This window comes from Eublepharis macularius, chromosome 1 (genome assembly GCF_028583425.1).
Source record: "Eublepharis macularius isolate TG4126 chromosome 1, MPM_Emac_v1.0, whole genome shotgun sequence".
In the NCBI taxonomy this organism is placed as follows: Eukaryota; Metazoa; Chordata; class Lepidosauria; order Squamata; family Eublepharidae; genus Eublepharis; species Eublepharis macularius.
Window position 1 is genome coordinate 233,549,561 of NC_072790.1, and position 19,005 is coordinate 233,568,565.

The 19,005-nt window shown below is 46.3% G+C and overlaps 1 protein-coding gene across 1 annotated transcript in view; it reads right to left on the bottom strand.

Moving 5' to 3' along the window:
- Positions 1-19,005, bottom strand: part of CCDC88B (coiled-coil domain containing 88B) — a 59,871-nt gene that overhangs the window by 20,163 nt on the left and 20,703 nt on the right. The window contains exons 11-18 of the mRNA XM_054973029.1: positions 15,088-15,234; positions 13,744-13,882; positions 13,464-13,639; positions 11,130-12,008; positions 6,073-6,191; positions 2,931-3,057; positions 2,535-2,690; positions 1,504-1,665 (exon numbers count right to left, since the gene is read on the bottom strand). Of these exons, the coding sequence (XP_054829004.1) occupies positions 1,504-1,665; positions 2,535-2,690; positions 2,931-3,057; positions 6,073-6,191; positions 11,130-12,008; positions 13,464-13,639; positions 13,744-13,882; positions 15,088-15,234 (1,905 nt within the window). The remainder of the gene's footprint in view (positions 1-1,503; positions 1,666-2,534; positions 2,691-2,930; positions 3,058-6,072; positions 6,192-11,129; positions 12,009-13,463; positions 13,640-13,743; positions 13,883-15,087; positions 15,235-19,005) is intronic.

Below are 19,005 nucleotides of genomic sequence, written 5' to 3' on the forward strand. Positions count from 1 at the left end.
TCAGGTTTAAAACAATGAATGGCTAGGGGCTGGCAACTAATGGGAGTTATGGGGGTGTGGACATGGTGGGGGAGCCACTATAGGAATCGCTGGAAACCATGGTAAAGCCGTTTTCCCAAGGATTCCCAGAGTGGTGTGATGTCAGTTCCAGATTTTCCACATTTGTGACAAAACTTAGTTTGTCATTACCTCTGAACTATGAAGAACGGCTTGGCCTCAAGTCTAAGATTCCAAACTCTGTTTTAATCCAGACACGAATCCTAGTTTGAGAGGTTTACAACAACAATATTTGATTTATATACTGCCCTTCAAGACAACTTAATGTCCACTCAGAGCGGTTTACAAAGTATGCCATTATTATCCCCACGACAAAACACCTTGTGAGGTGGGTGGGGCTGAGAAAGCTCCAGAGAGCTGTGACTAGTCCAAGGCCACCCAGCTGGCTTCAAGTGGAAGACCAGAGAGCTGTGACCCAGACAGAACAACAAACTATGGCTTTGAGCGAATATGAAAAGTGTTCAATCACTGAGCTGCATGCAAAAGGGAGGAAGAACGGTGACCCTGAGGAGCACATTGTTTAGCTTGAAGAAAAGCTGACCAAGTGGGAACACGGTAGAGGCTTATAGAATTATGCAAGGGGTGGTGAAACTGGAGATAACATTTTTATTTCTCTCCTTCAGTACTAGAACTCAAGAGCACCCAGTGAAGTTGATGGGCCGTAGACAAAAGGAAGTACTTCTTCCTTCTATTAACTTGTGGAACTCACTGCCACAGGATGTAGTGATAGCTGCTAATTTGCTGTCGTAAAAGAAGACTGGACAACCTCATGGAGGACAGATCCATCCATGGCTATGAGCTCTGACAGCTAGATGGAACCTCCATATTCAGCACTGAATGCCAGTGCTGGCCTTCCAGAGGGACAGCTGATTGCCAACCAGTGCTTGGCCACCACCAAACAGGATGCTCGACTAGAAGAACCAGTGGTTTGATCCAGCAGGGCTAATTTTACGTTCACTGCATCTGAATCATAATAATTTGGCTTTGCTGAGATAGTTTTTCCCCAAGGGAACTTGGGGGTTGTAGTTTTAAGGAGGTTGCTGATTTAAGGTCTTAAGGTCCTGAGGTTAAAGATCCTTAAACAGGAAGACATACCACCCTGAACATGCCTGATCTTGTCTGATTTCATAAGCTAAGCAGGGTCAGCCCTGGTTGGTACTTGGATGGGAGACCGCCTGGGAATATTGGGTGCTGTAGGCTTTTTGCCCTCGCTGAGGGGCTGCTTATGACCACTGGCCCCCTGCTTTTAGGCTCATCCTGCACTGGGAAGGGGGTTGTACTAGAAGGTCTGTATGGCCCCTTTCAGCTTTGTGTGTCTGTGATTATGTGAAAATGCGAGAGGGCATGAAGCATGACCCAGGACCACACTTCTTGCCAAGATTTAGCTCTGGCTCTGTGGGAGGGGAGGTGTAAAAGCTTCCAAAGGACTAGGAAGCTGATGCTCACCTGCAATTCATTGCTCTGCTTCTGCCATCTCCCGCTTTCTTCTTTCACCTCCGAACTTTGACCCTGTAGGCTTAGCAGTGCCCCCTGGAGGCTGCTGACTTGTGACTCCAGCTGGCCTAGACGTGTCGTGAGCACCAGTTTCTCAGCCTGGAGAGCAGCATTCTGGAAAAGGCAGGGCTGGGTTGAAATTGGTAGGCTCCAGTAAAAAAAAAGAGCTCTCCCCGTCTGCTGTGGTTCAATAGCCCCCTGCAAGAATCTATATTGCACTAGTCAAGGATGCGGTTCCTATTCTAAGACAGCAGGGTTTTCATCTAGTGGCTCCTTAGAGATCAGTAAGATTTTCAGAATGTAAGTTGTTGTACGACAGACCAGCACAGCTACCCGCCTACCTGTTCTGGGTCACAAGACAGCCACTTCGGCCGGATCATATCATAAGAGTTCTTGCTGTGCTAGCAACACCGTGTAGGTCTTGGCCCTTCCAGAAACACCCCATGCAGGCTTGAGTGCATGCCTCAGAATACTCTCCATTTGTGCAGAGGTACTTCCATCCCACATTTAAAAATGGAGAAAGGGAGAAATCTCAAATCAGCCTTTGCTCTGCTGAACTGGCTCTCCTTTGATCAGCGACACCCACCTTGGCAGATACTCATTTCAGCAACCACTTACAACGCCTCCACTAACGCCATCTCATTGATGCGTCGACTTAGCAAATCACAGCAGCTCCCTTTAAACTAGTGCCCTGGAGTTCATTGAACAGCATCAAAGTGAACTGAAATGCCTGTTCCCTTCATTGTCAATAGGTGGAGCTATTGCTTCACTTTGTTCTGCTGTTAAGGAATGCTGTGCTTCAAGTGGATTGTGAAAACCACTACATTAACCTGGAAACGGGGCGTGGGGTGGGAATCTGAACTGGGGGACAATCTGGGCAGAGATCAAATTAAGATCTAGGGGCTGATCTGGCCTCAGGAAAAGGGATCAGTGTTTGCAAGTAAAGAAATTGCTTCTTTCGATGCTGCTCACTGTACACGCACCCTGTGTTCCACTTCAATGAGTCTCGCACTCAGGGCTTCACTTTCTGTGTTGGCCTGGAAGGGTGGCAGGTGGAAAGAAGACTCTTTCTGCCCCTCAGTGTTCTGGGTTACAGGTGGCTCCTCCAATGACAGAGGGACAACAGAGCTGCTCTTTGCCTGGAAAGAGAAAACAAGATTGACTCTGGACCGAAACCAAACTATTGCACTGCCCACCCCTGCCCCTAGAGGGAGCTGGTGTAAGGTGGTGAGTTCAATTAACAATAAGAAAATTTGGTAAAAATTCGGGATACCTGTTTTTTGATTCGGAATACCTGGATTTTACCAAATCAGCCAAAAGTCAGTATTTTAATCTGAATTCCAAACCAAACTATACCCCCTACTAGTGAAGCCTCTCACCTGCTGAAGGTCATGTGTTAGTCGCTGGTTGAGAGCATGCAGTTCCTGCAGCTGCCTCTTGAGGGTGCTGTTGTCTTCTTCCAGTTTCTTCCCAGGGGAGGGTTTCTCTCGCAGCTCCTGATTTGGGCTGCGGCCAGGAGAAGGAAACATAAATTACTCAGACTTGGTAACCATATCTGTTTAGGTGGTAAACATTCACAATGTGCTCTGAACTACTTGCTTGTGGCGTTGGCTCCTACCTGTCAGCTTTTGTCTACTATGTCTATTAAAAGTAGTTTAATTCCTTAAGCATTACAGTTGGCAGTTAAGACACAACACCCAGCGAGCCACAACGATTACCTTTCAAAGTGCCCTAGAGTTCACTAAACATTAAGAAATGTTCTGCTTGGAAGAGAGTAGAATAGAATAGGAATCCAGTAGCACATTTAACACAGTTTATTCCAGCATAAACTTCCGTGAGTCAGAGCTCACTTCATCAGATAACCCGATCCGATCCAAGCCACACAGTCGCGTCCGACCCTTGGCTACTCCGGAGATCGTCCCCCTCCAGGCCTTTCTGTCCTATAGCGCATCGAGGGAGATCCGCAGAGCCTCACAGTGAAGTTTTTACAGGGTAGTTCACCGTTGCTTTCCCCAACCCAACACACTCAGCCGTACGCCACGGATGGTAAGTCATACGTTGCCACCCCCTTGGCACTTTGAGCCGGTGTGGGATAAGGGGGTCATCAGATAACACTGGAGTATAAATCCATCAGACTGGTTTATACAGGCAACAGAAGGGAGGGGGATGTTACAAAGAGAAGCCGTCTCAAAACAGGATCTAATCCAAAGAATAATCAGTTAACTCAGAATGGGTGTGAGACACTCCCAACAGCTGTGCGATACACAAAATTTAAGACCTAAGATATAATGAGCTAAGCTGATAACAGGAAGTTACAAAGAGATAGCTGAATTAATTAACATCTGCAAGGGGTTGGATGAGCAAGATTTCATCTTCCTAACTGGTTGCCAAAACAAAAGGATATAAACAAATAACATGCTTGTTATGTTCATAATTACCTGTTTCCTATAAGGTGCATTTAGGTATATTTAGGGCAAGAGGGGAAGTTGGTTAGGTTTCTAAACATGTCCAAAGAGAACAGTGAGACGGTGTCATGAATATATGACAGCAGTGCCTGCCAACTTTTGAAAATTTAGAAGAGGCTGATATCATCTCATCTCCCTGGCCTGCATTTCCATTCCTCCTGACCTGCACTGGAAATAAAATGGTCCAGTCTATACCAGATATTATAATACTCCAGTATACTGAGATCAGTTCCTAAATGAAGTATTGAAAGGGGGTTTGTGATAAAAGTCATGGCGTATTGACACAAATTAAAATAGAAAAAGCAAACTAAAAGATAATGGCGGAAATCTGTTTTTGCCTGGCCTTTTTTTTTTTTTTAAAAAAGGGCTTTTTTATTTGCACAATAAAGAAAGGTCGGTATACCGCAAAACCTACTTTAGTGAGCAGCGGTTTGCGTGTGAAAAGAAACAGATGATGGTCCTTTATGATGGTCCATCAGTTACTTTCCGCTCTCGGCTTTGAACGGAACTTGGTCCCCTCCCCTATAAATACTCTGGCTTTTCCCTGGCTCTGCCTATATAAGAGTCGGAATATCGGTATAGCGCAAAATTAACTTTTTTTTTTAATAAAAGGGAAGTGACGTGCGCCATCAATGCTGATGACGGAGGAGGGAACCACCCACTATAACGCTTTACTCAGTGGTATGTGGAGAAATGATTGCGCCACAAAGATGCACTGGGAGGGTGAATGTGATGATGCACAGCATGGTAGCGGAATGAACCCAACTGCCATGACTGCGCAAGATAAGCGGATGGTGAGTGCGTGTGGATTCGGCCAGAGTCTGTTTTGTTGTATTGTGTTTGCCTTCTCTAAATTAACATGCAGCTGTTATCTTGCAAACCTCCTCTTGCTAGCTCATTTCGCTTGCCAAAGAGCTGAGCTCTAAGAAGAAGCTGTGCTTTGTTGACAACAGCTTAACTTTTGTGCAGCATTTTTTGTTTTTGCTTATCTGAGTACAAATGCTAGTGAACAAAAGAGGCTTTGGAAGTGTGTGACAACTAGATGAGCACTAATTGTGTTAGCCAGGGCTTTTTTTCTGGGAAAAGAGGTGGTGGAACTCAAGACCACACAATGATGTCACTTTGGGTCAGCTGGAACAAGGGGGGAGTTTTTTAAAGTTTAAATTGCCCTCAGCGAAAATCGTCACATGGCCGGTGGCTCCACCCCCTGTGGCCAAGCGGCCGGTGGCCAAGCAGCCGGTGGCCAAGCGGCATGAAGGGCAATCTAAACTCCCCTCTGTCTGGAGATCAGGGGAGCAGGGCCACCGGCTATGTGACCATTTTTAAGAGGTGCCGGAACTCCGTTCCACCATGTTCCCACTGAAAAAAAACACCCTGTTGTTAGCTAACCCATGGAAGGCTCTGCGTTTGTGTCCACCTCTTGCAATGCTTATCTGGCTTAATTTGCACACACCCTGGATTTCACATGAACCCCTACAAGGACTGGCCTTCCTTTACTATTCCTTTTTAATACGAGATGGGTAGCCATCTAGCAGCAGAATAAAACAGAAATCCTGAGCATCTTTAAGGCTAACTACATTTATCCCAGTATAAGCTTTTATGGGTCAGAGCTTACTTCATTGGATACATTGGAGGATAAATCCACCACGCTAATTTATATATACAACAGAAAATGGGATGGTGGTGTTACAAAGAGAGGTCACGTCTGATCCGAAGAGCAATCAGTTCACTCAGAATGAGTGTGAGATACTCCCAATTGTTGTTACGCAGGTAAAATGCAAAATCTATCGCTGGATGAAATGACAAAGGCACATGTAAAAGGAAGTTGCTAGGAATCCTCCAAGACATTCCACTGCTGATCTACAAGCTACAGTTCTCTTATACAGGAACTTCAAAGAGAGAATCCAATTGGTGAATTAGAATTCATTCACGAATTTAAGACACTGTACCCTCCACAACCTTAACTAGGACCTGGGATTCCTACCCCACTACAAGTGGTAATATTCTTGCTGGACCAATAAAAGCTTAATTAAAGGATGCCCCATTTAGCACTTACTTGCATTGCCTGGTCCATAGCTCTTCCTTGGAACCCTCTTCTTTCCTTAACAGCTGCTCTCTCAGCTGAGACAAAGTTGTCTCATTCTCTTTTCCCTTTGCCTTCTCCCTCTGGAGGTCCTGCAAAAAACACACATTGCATGAGAGGCCGCATCCCCGTAGGGAAGATTCCACATGGTGCTCTTTGCTGCTGCAAATGCAGCACGAACGAAGCACTCACATGGGGTGATTCTCTGTGATATCCGCTCATACATGCCACCCCCACTGCCATTGGTGGACTTTTTGTCTAGCTTGATAAAAAACTGGTAGTAGTCAGGGGTCATTTCGTAGAAAAAGAGCTGGAGGAACTCATTAGCATAACTCATTATCATAAGTCATTAGCATATGCCACGCCTCTTGCCATCACCGGAAGTGTGTCATTAGTATAGCTGATTTGCCTATGCCACACACCCCGACATCACCTATTCTGGCTGTTTTGGACCCAATCCTGGCCATTCAGGGCCAAAATTGGGCCCCAAATGGCAAAAAGGGGCTGAAAATGGCTGAAAAGTGGCCCAAAATGGTCAGGATTGGGCCGCTGATGAGCGGGAGAGTGATCCACCACCCGTCAGGGGCCCGATCTGGGCTGCTTCAGCCCCAATCCAGGCCCAAATGGGCCCAAAATGGCCGAGAGTCAGGTGGGCGGGGACACCTGACATGTGACCTCTTTGGGGAACTGCCCGGAACTGTGGTCCTGTGCATTCCCCCTCAAAATGAGCCCTGGTAGTAGTTATATTACTCTACAATTATGATGGTAGTGACATAGCATCTCTCTCTCTCTCTCTCTCTCTCTCTCTCTCTCTTGTCATGCATCTGATGCATGACAAGAGAGAGGAGTCATAGCCCCTCTCTATACTGCCTTGGTCAGGCCACACCTGGAGTATTGTGTGCAGTTCTGGAGGCCTCACTTCAAAAAGGATGTGGACAAAATCGAGAGGGTGCAGAGGAGAGTGACGAGAATGATCAGGGGTCTGGAGACTGAGCCCTACGAGGAAAGGCTGAGGGCCTTGGGAATGTTTAGTTTGGAGAAGAGGAGATTGAGGGGGGACATGATTGCTCTTTTTAAATATTTGAAAGGCTGTCATTTGGAGGAGGGCAGGGAGCTGTTCCAGTTAGCAGCAGAGGGTAGGACGCGAAGCAATGGGCTAAAACTACATGCACAAAGGTACCGACTGGATATTAGGAAAAACTTTTTCACCGTCAGAGTAGTTCAAAAGTGGAATCAGCTGCCTAGGGAGGTGGTGAGCTCCCCCTCACTGGCAGTTTTCAAGAAGAGGCTGGATGAATACTTGTCAGAGATGCTTTAGGCTGATCCTGCACTGGGCAGGGGGTTGGAGTAGATGGTCTGTATGGCCCCTTCCAACTCTATAATTCTATGATTCTATGATTCTACAGACTAACACGGCTAATTCCTCTGGATCTCTTTCTCTGTGTGCATGTGTGTGTGTAAATAAAGCTGGCAAAAAGTCTTGGGGGCTGGAATGGAAAAGGAATAGCGAAGAAAAATGGCATCAGTGTAAGAAACAGGTCTGAAAAGCCTCACCTTCCTATCCACATGGTGAGCAAATCCACTTTGACTATGATCTCCCCAGAACAATTGTTTGGAGGAAATATCAGGGGAGAAACCCAATAGGTAGATAATCACAGGACTGTTATGCAGATACTCCGGGGCGGGGGTGGGGAATGCTCCAGTTTGGCAGGCACGGTGGAGCAAACCGTCCACATGGAAGCATCCAGAAACGGGGCAGCTTCAGTGATCTATAATCTACATTGTAAAAATGTTTTACTAGAATCCCTGGGGTACACCAAGGTGTGTTGTAAATGTATTAAAAAATGCACGCAACATCTGTATTCAGAGGTCTCAACAAGCTCCAGTTCAGCGGATACTGGTGCACAAACAGGGATTATGCATCACCTGAGAAGGGAGGGGCTAGATACACGTGTGAGCATGGCGACAAGGACTGTCCGTGCACAGATTTTAAACTGGAGCACGTTGCGATGTTCAGATGCAGCTAAGATCTCTCGATAGATGAGGAGTAATTCTTTGTCAAGCGGTCCTGAGTTTGCTGTCATGGTTAGGAATGCAGGGTGTTCCTGCGTCAGATCTAGACTTATTATTTGTAGCATCTTTGATATGGTGCTTGCGTTGGTGGCCCACTGGAAATTAAACAGTGGACCAAGATCCCCTATCCCTGCTTAACAATTCCAGAATCTCCCTCTCAGCCTGTTCTTGTCTTGCAGCGCCCTCTGGTGGGGAATGCAAAATGATTTAAAACCAAAGTGAAAACAGATTAATAAATCATACTGATTAATTAACATTAAGCCTTAACTTGCCAGAGACAACTGTTGAGATCCACAGAGGCTGGTGCATACTTGAGCAATGGGGGGGGGGCGCGGTTTCCAGAAGCAATTCCTTAAAGAGATCCAGAGGAGTTAGCCGTGTTAGTCTGTAGTAGCAAAATCAAAAAGAATCCAGTAGCACCTTTAAAACTAACCAACTTTATGCTACAATAAAGTTGGTTAGTCTTAAAGGTGCTACTGGACTCTTTTTGATTTTGCTTAAAGAGATCTAAATTGGAGGGTCCTCCTTTTGGGGGCCTCTTGGAAGACCAAAAAACAATAAACAAGAGTACTGTGGCACCTTAAAAGCTATCACACTTTTATTCTAGCATAAGGTTTCATGGTCTAGAGTCCACTTCATCAGAAGTATAGGTGGACATATACAAAAGAGTGTTCATGTTAGCCAGGTTCAATCTCTTTCCCTCGGCTGTCTTAACTGGCAGATACAAGGGTATCCCCTATAAGGAAAGTTTGTTCTTGCTCTTATAACGAACCCGATTCTGTTCAACATATCCTTCTTCATTGTCCCCATTACTCTTCCTTATGTCACCATTTGATTTGCCCCCTTTTGTCTTCTGCAAAATCCACGACTGATAATTAAATTATTTTTTTGTTATCTGATAAATCCCCCAAAATCACTGCATCTGTGGCTGAGTTCCTCTCTCATGTATGTAAGTTAAGAGTAGGAGTTTACAATACTCAGATCTTGCTGTGTATCTTTTTACTGCGTCTTTCATTCTATCATGGTTCTTGACCAGCTGAGATTCTATATTATCCTCTTGGTATCTACCTTTCGGTTTGTTTTTTTTAACCTTGTTTTACTGTATTTTATGCCAATAAAAGGTTTATGATATGATGATGATGACAAAAGGTTATGAAGAAAAAGAAAGGTATAAACAGCAGGATCTAAGAGCCAAACTACAAGTGATGCCTGACACAGGTTGGACACTTGTCAGCTTCCCTCAAGTTTTGGCGGGAAATGTAGGCAGCTTGGCGGAATGTCGGACAAGTGACAGTTGAAAAGTCCATTGGACAGCAGTCGGAGAGTCAAACTACAAGACCAGGACGCCTACATTTCCCATCAAAACTTGAGGGATGCTTGAGGGACAAGTGTCCAATCTGTGTCAGGCGTCACTTGTAGCTTGGCTCTAAGTGTCATGAAATGTAGGTAGCACAGGATGAGATGTAATAAGGTAAAAAGCATCATGTAACAAAGAAAAAGTACCAAGACCATTCCCAGCAGCAGTAATTGGTCTTTAAAGGGCCACGGGTCTCGTATTTATTTCTGCTGCAACAGACTAATATTTATTTATGTAGATATTTATACTCAGTGAGAAAGGCAGACTATAAATGACATAAATAAATAAACTCTGCTTTTCTCCCCATTGGGAAACCAGTTCTCCTCTCCTCCATTTTATCCTCACAACGAAAATGTGTGAGCTATAGGTTAGCCCAGGGCTTTTTTTCTGGGAAAAGAGGTGGTGGAACTCAGTGGGTTGCCCTTGGAGAAAATGGTCACATGGCCGGTGGCCCCGCCCCCTGATCTCCAGACAGAGGGGGTTTTAGATTGCCCTCCACGCCGCTGAGCAGTGCGGAGGGCAATCTAAACTCCCCTCTGTCTGGAGATCAGGGGGCGGGGCCACCGGCCATGTGACCATTTTCAAGAGGTTCCGGAACTCCATTCCACTGCATTCCAGCTGAAAAAAAGCCCTGGGTTAGCCTGAGAAAGGGAGTGATTGACTTAAGGTCACCCAGTGAGCTTCCATGGCAGAGCGGAGATTCGAACCTGGTTCTCCCAGATCTAAGTCCGACATTTATTTATAGCACTTACAATCTTCAAAGCACTTCATACACTTTAAGGATTACGACAGTCCAGCAAGATATTTGCCCACTTAATACATTTATATGAGCCCCCCCCCACCCCGCACAAAGGTACTCATGGCAATTATTAATATCCTCCCTTTGGAGATAAGCCTTTTGGCAGAGTGGTTCAACGGTCACCTAATGAGTTTGTGGAGGAGGTGAGATTTGAACCAGGCACCTCCTGAATTTCAGCTCATGTTTTTAGCCACTAAACTACCAAAAATCACTCTGTGGGTCTGGGGGCTGCTGCCAGAAATGGGAGCCCTGTGTCTGTGCAGAACATATTGCTCTTTGAATACTGATATGGTTGCCAGGCCAGCTCTGGCTTGGGAAATTCCTGGAGATTTGGGGGGTGAGTGGGTTGGAGCCTGGGGAGGGGACAGTTTAGGGAGGGGAGGAGCCTCTGCAGGAAATAATGCCATTGAGTCCACCCTCCAAAGCATCCATTTTCTCCAGGGAAACTGATCTCTGCAACCTGGAGATCAGTTGTGATTCTGGGAGATTTCCAGCCACCACCTGGAGGTTGGCAACTCTGTATGTTCCTGACTCCTCAGTTTCCTGCCATTGGCTGGCAACCCTACTAACCATGGTTAGCCCAAACTAGGATTGCCAGCACTACCTCAACAAATGCTGGAAGGTTTTGAGGGTGGGGCCTGGAGAAGATGGAGTTTACCATGGAGATGGGGGAAACTTCCTAGAGCGTCACCCAGCCAATGAAGGCACTAGAATTGGAATAATATGGCATTAGAAGAAGCCATATTGCATTATTATGATCATGGAGATTTTTACCAGACCAGCAACCAATTACTCAACTACCTTCTCCAGGATGGTCGATGCTTTACACCTGGCATCCAGCTCCTCCTTTAGGCCAATCTTTTCTTGTTCCAGCTCACTAACTCGTTGGGAGATGTCCTGTAGGCGGCTCAGCTCCATCACCTGCTGCCGACTTTGGGACTCAAGGTGGACGAGGCGGAGATTCTGCGCTGCCAGTGCCTCTTCCTGGGCCTGTGTTTGTGCCTTCATGCGTCGGTTGTCCGTGTCCAACTGCCGTCGCTGGCTCTCAGCTTGACTCAGTGCCTCCTCTAAAGCCCCCTTCTCTGCCTCCAGCTGTGCCAGGGCCACCTTGTGCTGCTCCAGGCTGCGTTGCAAGGCCTCCAGCTCCCGCTGGGCCTCACGCACATCCTCCTCTGCCTGACGAGCTTTCTGGGCCAGCCGGGCCCCCTGCAGCTGCTCCTCTTGAAGACTGCGCCGCACCTCACCCAGCTCAAACTCAGCCTGGGCAGCTGCGGCCTGCAAAGCTTGGGATCCGGCTTGTAGAGTTTCCCGCTCTCGCTCCAAGGCGTGGACTTCTTCCACCAGACGCTCGGCCTCCTGGCCCCTCTGCTCGCGCTCTCGCTCTAGCTTTTCTAGAGCTTTGGCATGAACCTCCTGTAGGCTCCTCAGTCTTTCCTCAAGGCCCGAGGCTCGACGGGCCTCTGCCTCCCGCTGTTGCTCAGCCTCTCTCAACGAAGTCTGAGCCTCTGACAGTGTTTTCTCCATTCCTGACAGCAAGGCCTTGGTCTCTGACTCTAGGGCCTGGCTTTTCCCCATTTCTGAGGCCAGTCCCTCAGCCTCACTCCGCTTCTCCTCAGTCTGCCGAGTCTGAGTCGTTGGCAAATGGTCGCGGAAGTCTTTCTCTTTAGCCTGTGGATCCACCTGGATTTGCAGTGATCCATACAAAGGATTACACTTGTCAGAATTTCGCACCCAAATTGTTCTCCGCAAAATGCCACCCGATCCGCAGCTACCCAATACTGCTATAAAGGAGTATTGATCCGCCTAAGGACTTCTGTCTTAAGATCATTACGAGTACCTGCTTTAGATGATCCCCATTATCAGATGCCCAGTTCCATGGCCACTAGATCCAGGGCCTTTTCCATGTTAGCACACCTTCTCTGTAAAACTCCCTGCTCATGTAATCCCACCTCCCCTCACTTTAGAAGACTGGCACATACTTATGCAGACATTTGCATTGTTAGAGATGGGCCTTTTTTACTGATCTCCTTACTGTTTTATGGATCTCTGCTGGTCAGTTGTTTTGTACCTGGGAAACTGATTGGCTGTGCTGGTACAATGGCACAGAATGTTCACAAACATTCCAGCTACTCAGGGAACAAAGCTGTCAGCTCAACTTCTCCGAGGGAAGGAAAAAAAGACACTTTGGCTGGGATTAACGCTCACACCAGCTCTGGGGAGAGGAATATTTTTATCTTAGGCAATTATAAAATATCACTAGCAAAAAAGCCCGTGGTGGGGAAAAATACAATGGGTTCTAGAAAACTGATTTGGCTGCAGTCTGCAGCAGGCTGAATTTACCCAAAATGGGCCCGATTTGGGCCGAATTGGGACTTTGCGGAGCCCAGGAGTGCTGCTTGGGGGGGGGGGGGCAATGAGCCCTGGAGCATGCATTCCTGCGCTTAGCAGCCTCCTGATTCAGCCCCGATTCAGGCAGTTGTGGGGCCCAGGAGCACTGCTGGGGGGGGGCACAATGGGCCCTGGAGCACTCCTGCGCCCCACAGCCACCCAATTTAGCCCAGATTTGGGTGGCTGTGGGGCCTGGGAGCATTGCTAGGGGGCAGAAAGGGCCCTGAAGCGCTCCTGTGCTCCACAGTCACCCAATCCGGCCCCGATCCAAGCCGGATTGGATGGCTCCAGGCTGGGCCCGGAGCAGAGCCATCCCAAGGCCCTGCAGCGGCTGCTCCACCATGCTGGGCCTTCCCACTGTCAGCAGCGACCTCCTGGTGCCTCGGCCTTGTCACTGAGCATTCACCTTTTATACCCACTGGGAGCATGCATATGCCTGCGTAGCAATAAAAGGCGAGTCATCGCCAATACGGCTTGCCTTTTATATAGGAAGAAGACTCACTGCTACTACAGTTGAGCGGGTTACAAATTGTCAGCTACAAGTTTTAGAAATAATTTTTTCAAAAACCTTTTATCATCTTCACAGATGCCTGCTCAGTATTGTTCAAATTACATCAAGCTGCTGCGTCTTTTCTTGACAATCTGGAGGCCTTTTCACAGCTGTATCATAATCAGGAAATTCAACAAGTACAGCCATGTCTGCCTCCTAATGCTACTGATGCCTGCCCTCTACTGTGTGTTTCATACCTTTCTTTGTAGACGAACCATGGGTTTCTGCTCCCTTCCCAAGCTCCCAGGCTCGTTGGCCTTATCCAGTGCCTCTTGTAACCTCCTCCGCAGCTCCTGGTTCTCCCGTTCCAGGGCAGGCAACCGACCTGCCTCTCTCACCTCATAGCTCAATAACAGAGGTACCTCATAAGGTTCTGAGGAAAGGGGAGAAAGAATTGCAGGTCTTGCCTCTGGGCTGAGTGTGGGAAGGGGCAGAGAGTTTTTGCAAAGGGCCAGAAACAAGGTGGGTTGTGCTCACCATCTGGGGCCCAGTCAGACTCCAGCTCTTCTGCCCGGAGCAAGTCAAGCGGCTCCCCCAGACTTCTCCTCAGTTGTCTCTCCAAAGCCAGGTTTTCTGTCAGCAGCTCCTCTGTCTGGTGGTACAGCTGGTCCCGCTCCTGTGGGAGGAGGAGAGGCTTAATTTCTGTAACAATGGGGACTGAGGGATGCCTTTTTGTGTGTTTTCTGGGGAGAGGAAGAATGGCACTGAGGCTGGAAAGGGAAACATGGGTCTTAGGTCAGTGTAGTGGTCTGAAATATGGAGAAGCAAGGAGACGGGGGCTTTCCATTTCGTTTGTACTGTCCCTATTTATCAAGTTCCTGACCCACCTACAATCATTGTTCTCATTTTTGCTTTGTTAAAATGCCTTCCATGTGATTGGCTAGTATAATTCCTAAGGATGCAGCTCACTCACTAGAGAAACGGAAAGTCTCTTTCATTAGGCATATCTGGTCACACATTCCTGTGCATGAACTATAAGGCTCCACCTGCCATTCACCCATGGCAGCTGCTAAGGTATATTTTAATAATGTTCGATTTATATACTGCCTTTCAGGAAAATTTAATGCCACACTTAGAGCGGTTTACAAAGTGTGTTATTGTTATCCTCATGACAATCACCCTGTGAGGTGGGTGGGGCTGAGAGAGCTCTGAGAAGCTGTGACTGACCAAAGATCACCCAGCTGACTTCAAGCGGAGAAGTGGGGAATCAAACCCAGTTCTCCAAATTGGAGTCCTCCCGCTCTTAACCACTACACCAAACAGACTGATAATATATTGTAGGACAATTCCTTCCTTAAGCACATTCCAGTCCCCAGAAAGCTAATTTCTGGTGTCATGGAGTCCATACAGAGGAACAGCCATGTGGGTTGGTGGGCTGGAGTGAGGGGGAACTAGGAAATGTAAGAACCCTCTTTCCTTAGAAGAATTGTGCTTGCAGAAGAGAAAGAAAGCGATTTTACCCCCTTGTCATTCCTTATTCCAGCCTCCCCAACCTATATGACTATTCTTATGCATGGTCTCTACAACCTGAGGGATGATCTAAATTTTGTTCCACGTACAGAGTAGTAATATTCTGCCCATTATATTTTTCCTAATATATCTTTATTAAAAGAACAATTGTCCTCTCGGCTTTTAAATCGGCAGAGTCCTGAAGCATCGCACGGGAACTGAATTCAAGACCCAGTAAGTGCAGAAGAGCCTTTGGTGACGCTGAATGGTGGAAAGGGTGGAGCTCACAAAGATTATCTCTGCCATGAGCACTGAATTGTGTCTCTGTTTTCTTGTGCGAAATTGTTGGAGAGTATTTCAATTTTGTCTCACCTCTTGGGCCTGGCTTAGGCAATGTTGCAGCTTCTCCTTCTCTTTCTCCAATTGGTTCAGACGTTGTCCCCGGGTGTGAACTGCCTCCAGCTGTCCCTCCAACATAGCCTTGGTCTCCATCAAGGCCTGAGAAAACTCACGCTCCTCCTGCCAATTAAAAATGGCTCGTCCAGTTCACCTGGAAGCACTTCCATCCTCAAGCAGCTTTTTGCACATTGACTTTTGCTCAGCCTTGGCTGCCTTACTGCGGCACTTTTGGGGGGATCATCCATATGACATAATCCTCTATTTGTCCTACTTCCATGTTTCCCCCCCTCTTTGGTGCAATTTGGTGCAATTCTGTTGTGAAATTGCCCTTTGAACAGAAATTCCAGACTAGACATGGGCACAAATGGAGGGAAAAAACACCGAACACCCTGTTCGTCATTCGTTGCCATCCACGAACAACAAACATGAACGAATATGAATTGTTCCCGGACATGTTCGTTGTTTGTGGGAGCCAGAACCCCCCCAACCCCCCTACACTTAGCCCCCTCCCCTCAAACCCACTTACCTGGCCCTTTAAAGATCCCTTTAAACTATCAGCTGGCAGGCGGCGGGGGGGGGGATTCCCCCCTGCCGCCTGCCAGCTGATAGTTTAAAGGGCCCTGTCCTGGCAAAAACAGCAGTGTCTGCTGGCAGCTAGTTTGAGGGGTTACAAACTGACCTTCCCAATGTCCAATACCCACCAAATTTGCAGGGGACATAGTCCTCACTGTCCTCTGAAGACCCCCCCAAGTTTCAGAGAGATTGCACCCCGGGAAAGGCATGATCCACGGGTCTCCCCGTTGGCTGTCATTTTCTCTTCACAGGGGCAAAAACGGGACTCTCTGCTGGAAGTACTTTGAAGGGTTAAAGCCAGAAGGAGTTTAGACAGAGTTCAGTCTCTGCCTTCAGTTGCTAAGGGGATGGATTGCAGGTGCAAGACTGTCTGGCTTGATGAACGGCTGCCAAAGGCAATGAACGAGGCTTGCAACGACCACCTGTTCGTTTAGGACGGAGCCTCATGAACAGCTTGCTCCAAACAGCAGATTGGGCTGTTCGTGGGTTTTTTCTGTTCATAATGTTGTTCGTGCCCATGTCTTCCAGACATCCCAGGGTAATACCTTTTTAAAAACCTTTTAAAAAATTTCCACATATTTGCAGACACATCCAATTATTCCCTCCCCCTCCCCAAATGGTAGGCTGTTTTTAAAAAACAAGCATGAGTAGCGCTGGTTAGGAATAATACAATACCATTAACAACCTTCTTTTAAAAACTCCTAGTATTTGCAGAGCCTCCAACAATCTCCTCCCCTCGGTCTAAAAGGTAAGGGATTTTCTTCTATTGTGCGAATTGTTGCCTGGGACTTGTCGTCATCATCAATAGTAACTGACTAGCACTTCACCAAAGTCCTACAATTGCAATATTTCCCCTTCAAACACAAGAAAACTGCTTATTCCGATAGTGTCCTGCTTAGGAAATACCGTGGGGTTTTTTTTAGATGTTTAAAATAAAGCAGATTTTTTTTTAAAGGAGGGCTGTTAACAGCCTGTACACAAACAGAGGATGTTGTCATGTGAAAACAAGAACAAAAACACCCCAGTCAGGCAGTTGAAACATGGGAAATCCTTGGTGTGGAAACGGTCCTGGTTTGGTGCAATCTTTTTGGAAAGATCACAATCAAAGCACTGTTGGCTGCTGGGGGACAGACAGATGTGCATTTCTGCAGGTCACACCCACATTGGCGGCATTTTCCTTGCCTCAGCCCCTGTGGCCACCCTCCACATCCCAACATTTTATGTTGTCCTTTTATAAAAACTGGGAATGGCTACACCGCTATCACATTATACTCTTGCAAGAATTTCTTGCACCATGTACTGGTTCTCAGCTTTCAGTTTAAAAAAAATCAAAGCTAGGAACGACTACATTGTCACAGTTCTTTGTTATAACACTATAGCAATATCTAGCTATGACGTGGGATGGGGATAACTACAGTGAGCTGTGGCAAGGAAACCATGTCAGCACTCCACTGCTGCTTTGAAAGCTGCTTTAAGAATTTCGCCAAAGGTGAATTCTACCAGGTACAGCTTTGCTGTGCTATGGTGATATGGGAAGCAGAACGCAGTAAAATTCTTCCTTCTTTGTAAGTCTCCACAGTACAGAAGCCCTTCTAGGCTCTGCAACAGCCCCAGGGTAGATTTACAGTGCAATCCTATGGAGAGTTACTCCAGTCTAAGCCCATTGACCTCAATGGGCTTAGACTGGAGTACCTCTTCATAGGATTGCATTGTTCGGGTCTTCCTCTGGATTTCCAAGGTTGTGTCTGTCAACTTCTAAATGTCCGAGAAATTTTCATCCACACAGAATTACTAGAGCTCTGGTAAGAGGGTTTTTTTGTTGTTGCAGATGTTAGAGAATTTTAACAGAATTCTCAGTACCCGCCTAACAAAACAACAATCCACACAGCGAATCTTAAGGAGAAAACTCAAAAAGAGTCCAGTAGCACCTTTAAGACTGACCAATTTTATTGTAGCATAAGCTTTCGAGAATCAAGTTCTCTTCGTCAGATGCATGGTACAGAAACTGGACAAAGAGAACTTGATTCTTGAAAGCTTATGCTACAATAAAATTGGTTAGTCTTAAAGGTGCTACTGGACTCTTTTTGACTTTGCTATCACAGACTAACATGGCTAACTCCTCTGCATTAAGGAGAAAACATGTCAGTTTAAATCAACTTCAAGCAGGTTTAAAATCAGTAGTGCTTATAAGTCACTCAGTTTTACTTCATACTTCCTCTTCCTGCGATTTCCACAATTCCTGCCAATTATTGCCCCCCCACCAACATGACTGCTCCCCCTAACAACTTCACTTTCAGCCAGAGCTATCAAATTTGGATTTCAAAAATACTTATCCATTGGATTGCAGAAAAGCCAATTGCAAGCCAGTGTGGAACTTGGCAGTGGAGCCTGGAATTTTCTGGAATGCCAGAGGATAGTGCCCAGCTATATTCCAACAGGTTCTGAGTTGGATATTCTCTCTTATGGCCCGCATCTTGTGGAATGGCTTGGCTGAGATGGTCAGGAAGGTTCCCTCACTTCTGTCATTATGCAAACTATGTGAAACAGACTTGTTCTGGAGGACATTTTTATAAAGGTAATATGGCTATATTATAATGAAATAGTTCAGAAAGGCATTTTTATAAAAGGGAATGAGACTATAGATTATACCATAGACTACAATATATATTATCTGTTTGTTCTATGTATTATTCTGATCTCACTGTATTGTTTTCTACTCGCATAATACAATTGTCAGCATTGTTCAACATATCATGTCTAATTTCTTTTGCATTGTTTCCAATTTTTGTAACCATAGCCCTATTGCCTTGCTTATTACATATCTCATGCTATTTGATTGCCTTGATTTACACTCTGTAAAAACCCTTACTCAATGAGTAAGATGGCCTATAAATAAATAATTAAATTAAATTAATCTCAGATGTACTGGTGTTTCTCATCCCCAGGACTGGTTACCTTATCTCACAGAACAAATGTTTACAATATGACCCAGGTATCAATCCTACCTAGAGGTGGGCATGAACCGAGATACGAACCAAAGTTCATCACGAACCATACTGTTTTTTGGTTCGTGAACTGGTGGTTCCTCAGAGAGAATTTCTGACAAACCGCAATGAATTGCAATTTGCAACGATTTTTAGGCTGGTTCGTTTGGTTTGTTTTTCAGTTTGTAACTGCGGACAGCCTGGCACCAATCAATCAGTTTCCTAGGCAACAGGTGCAGGGGGAAACGGGCTTTCTGCAGACTTTCTGCTGCCCTGGAAGTCACATATTCATGAACCAAATGAACTGGTTTGAAAACCGGACAATTTTATGCCA